Raw genomic sequence first — 3,748 nt, 5'->3', positions numbered from 1 at the left:
CTCCCCGCACCAACAGCACGACGAGGACCACGCAGGGGAAGGTAGCCGTGAAGTACACGATCTGGGGCGGGCGGGGGGCGGGGGGACCTGCTCAGAAGGGGCCCTGCGGCCCCGCCTCCCCACTTAGGGGCCCCCAGCCTCAGCAGGGGGGCAGGCGGGCCACACTCCCCCCACTGTGGTACGGTCCGCTCCGAGGTCAAGCGGGAGGCCAGCCTGCAGCCCCCCCTTCTACTCCTCAGAGCCTGGGCTCCTCCCGAAGGAAGCGGGGTGCTCAGCTGGCCATCGGCCGCCCCTGCAATGACAGGTCAGCTGTAGAGGGAGGGCGGAGGCAGGACCTTCCCCGGGTGGGGAGCAGGACATCGGCCTGGAGGCAGGTCCCATGCCTCCCGTGCCTCTGACTGCAGGTGGTTCTCTGCACAGGGGCAGGGTCCTGGGCAGGCCGGAGTGGACTGGGCCGGCCGGAGACAGAGGCGACAGCGAGGTGACCGCGAAGACCTCTGCCTCCCTCCCACCCTCAGCAGAGCAGGACAGGTAGGCAAGGGACGGCCACGGACTGGGTCCCCCCAGGCTGGCCGCAAAGCAGAGAGTGAGGAAGTAGTGAGTGAGGAAGAGAGGGAGACCGGGGCGGGGATGCCCGACACAGGCAAGTTCAGCTGGCTGTCGCCTGGGCCTGTCCCCTCAGGATGGAAGGCGGCTGGGCTGGAGTTTGGAGATTGCGGAGGACTACCCGGGCACGCGTGGGAAATCCACCGGGCTGGGTTCAAGGACCTGCCCCTGCCTCAGGCCCTGGCCCGGTCACCTCGCCCCCCCCCCCCCCCCCGCGGAGACACCCCTTCTCCCCACCGGCCATGCTGCCCCCACCCCTGCCATCATCACCCACCCCGACCCCGCCCGCCTCCAGCTGTACCTTTCCTGTTGACTTGACCCCCTTGCAGACACAGAAGTAGGCCAGCACCCAGCAGGCCGGCAGACACAGGGTCACCTCCCAGTTGAGGGCCCCTGGCACGTCCAACCCCCCACCCCCCACCCCCCACCCCCCCCCCCCCCCGAGAGCCGCAAGACTTTGTTCCTGGGGGAGGGACAGCCCGTCAAGGCTGCCGCAGCAGAGGGCAAGGCGACGGGGGAGCTGTCGCCGGGGCGGTGCTCCCCCGTGCCGCTGTCCTCGGGGCCAGCTGGGACCCCTGGGCCCCGGGGCCCCCGGCCCAAGCCCGCAGCCATTGCGGTGTGGGAGGCGGGAGCCCGGGAGCCCCAGGCCGGAGGCCGGTCGCACCCTCGGCGGTGTACCCTCCCCCAGGCTGGCAGGCACTAGGGGACTGACGGTGCCCGGGACCGAGAAGTGGTGAGGGAGCGAGGCCCGTCCATTCCAGCTCCCCTAGGGGCCGCGCGGGGCGTGTTCCCTGAGGACAGGCAGGGCCTGGGAGTGGCCCCTGCTCGGCATCCCGCTTCGGCCACCCCCCCCCACCCCCCCGCCCCCGGGGACGGGTCCCGGCACACGCAGACCCGAGCCGTACGGGGAGCCCACAGACAGGGACAGGCACGGTGCTGCCCAGAAGCGCCTGAGCGCGGCCCACGCCTCGACGCCCGGGACCCGGGCGGGCGGCGGTCAGTTGGCTGCGCGCACGTGCGCCCGGCTGGCGCCTGCGCAGACACACGCTTGGGGGGAGGGGCGGGCCGGGCCGGAAACAGTCACGTGCCAGTGGCCTACAGGAGGGGATTCTGGGCATTAGCCTCGGGCCGGTTTGCGCAGGTGCGCGGGGAGCGCAGGTGACGTCACCCGCTTCCCGAGGGAGCCTCGTTCGTTCGTTCGTTCGTTCGTTCCCTCGGCGGTTCAGCCGAAGTCCAGGCCGGGGAACCATGGAGGCCACAGATCGAGGCGCAGGCGGTGGGGCCGGCGGTCCCGAGGGTCAGCGTGGCCCGGGAGACCCCGGTGTCCCAGATGGCCCCGGAGGCCACGAGGGCCCCGGCGGAGGTGGTGAGGGAGAGGAGTGTGCCGCGGCCGGTGCGGCCCCGCGGGTCGCGCAGGCGCCATGTGCTCCCGTCCCGGGCGCAGCTGCCGTGCCAGGGCTTGGCGGACACCCTTTGCCGGGACCCGGTGGGCACGGCGGGCCCACAGCCGGAGGGCCGGGGAGCCGGCCGCTGCAGTTGTATCCTCTTTGCCGAGTGGCGGGTGGCCGGGGCGATGGGCCTAGAGGAGGCGACGGGGTGGGGAGCGGAGGGGAGGGGGTTCAGCCTGGGGGTCCAGGGCAAGGAGGGGAGGGGGGACCGGGGCACCGGAGGGACCGGCCCGGGGGGGGGGGGGGCGGATGGGCCAGGGGTGGCCGGGAGGGGTGGCGGGGAGAGGCGGCCTGATGGACCGGGAAGGAGGGGAGCGGACCTGAGAGGATGGAGAGGGGGGAGAGTGGCCGTGGGGAAAGCAGGCCTCGGAGTGGTCAGGACGCCTGAGGCACCGACGCGATCGGTTTTCGATGATGCCTTAACCGAATGGCTACCAGCTACGTCACCATGCCTTTCCCGTCACCCACGGAGGCACAGGTGGCCCACCAGTGTCTGGCGACACAGGGCCAGCCCCAGGTCGGGGCAGTTCGGAAGGAGTTCACGGTATTCGGCAACGTCCTAATTATGTTAGTTCCAAACGGGTCCCTCGTGGGGGGTGGTGTCAGGTCGCTAGGGCCTATCTCCTGAGGGTCATTCTAATAGTGAATTGGAGACACCAAAGGTTAGGTCCAAAGAGGTAGGTGTGGCACCCTGAGCCTGCGGCCACCTGAGGGGGGGCAGAGAGATAGGGGCAAGAGTGATGACATTTCATTTGGATTTTCTTTTTCCCTCACTTTTAGCCGACTGACTGCCGAAGACCCTGGCCAACTCCAGATTTCCATCGCCTCCTGTCTTGACCAGCTTTCCCTGTTGGTTTGGACCATGCAGCGCTTCGTGCCCCCGTTTTTCAGATTGCCGGAGCCAGGCAAAAGGGGCTAATTGTAACCTAGCGTCCCTCCCTTCCCTAGGGCGTCCATTCCGATGCTGGTTGCCGCTTTATTACGGGGGTCTAATTGTTTGTATTGGACTTTGGGCCTTGTTTTTCCCTATTGCTGGAGGAGGGGCGTTCTTACAGCAGAAAATAAAACTACTTTTCCGCATCTGAGTGTATTTTCAGCTACTGTGTCAGAGCAAGGGGAGAGGGCAGAGAGAGAGAGAGAGAGAGAACCCAAGCAGTTCCTGCGCTGTGAGTGCAGAGCCCGACGCAGTGCTTGAACCCACCAACCGTGAGATCATGACCTGAGCCGAAACCGACTCGGATGCTTAACTGACTGGGCCACCCAGGCGGCCCTCGTTGATTAATTTTTCAATTGGAAGAGTCATATTTTACTTATTGACTGGTGAATGCTCTTTATATACAAAAGATACCAAATCTTGGCCAAAGTAATTGAAAATACTTCCTTCCTCATTGCTTCACTGAATTCTTGCTTATAGTTCTTTTCTGTACTGGAGGGTTTTTAACTTTTCCTTGTATTTAAATATGAGATTTATTGTCAAATTGGTTTCCGTACAACACCCAGTGCTCATCCCGACGGGCCCTCCTCAATACCCATCACCCACCTGAAAGGGCGGGCTTACGCCGGCCGACTCCATCTTGTTCTGTGTTCTCCACCTTGAGTGACTATGTCCCCGACATGACCCCTTTTCCGGGAAAATCACAGAAACAAACCTCAGACCGCGCCTCCTCCCCTTGAGTAACCTCCCGCTCACCCGT

At 65.5% G+C, this 3,748-nt stretch overlaps 1 protein-coding gene across 1 annotated transcript; it reads left to right on the top strand.

Annotated features, from left to right (window-relative positions):
* The first annotated feature begins 1,805 nt into the window (after positions 1 to 1,805).
* Positions 1,806 to 3,134, top strand: LOC128774457 (cancer/testis antigen 1-like). Its single transcript, XM_053893531.1, has 3 exons — positions 1,806 to 2,144; positions 2,493 to 2,621; positions 2,835 to 3,134. Exons 1-3 carry the CDS (start codon positions 1,855 to 1,857, stop codon positions 2,971 to 2,973), a joined length of 558 nt encoding a protein of 185 aa, XP_053749506.1. The 5' UTR covers positions 1,806 to 1,854; the 3' UTR covers positions 2,974 to 3,134.
* Positions 3,135 to 3,748: the final 614 nt, after the last annotated feature.

This window comes from Panthera pardus, unplaced genomic scaffold (genome assembly GCF_024362965.1).
Source record: "Panthera pardus isolate Hobbes unplaced genomic scaffold, ASM2436296v1 HiC_scaffold_321, whole genome shotgun sequence".
NCBI lineage: Eukaryota > Metazoa > Chordata > Mammalia > Carnivora > Felidae > Panthera > Panthera pardus.
The sequence above is the reverse complement of the archived record's forward strand: the minus strand, read 5'-3'. Positions and strand labels throughout refer to the sequence as shown.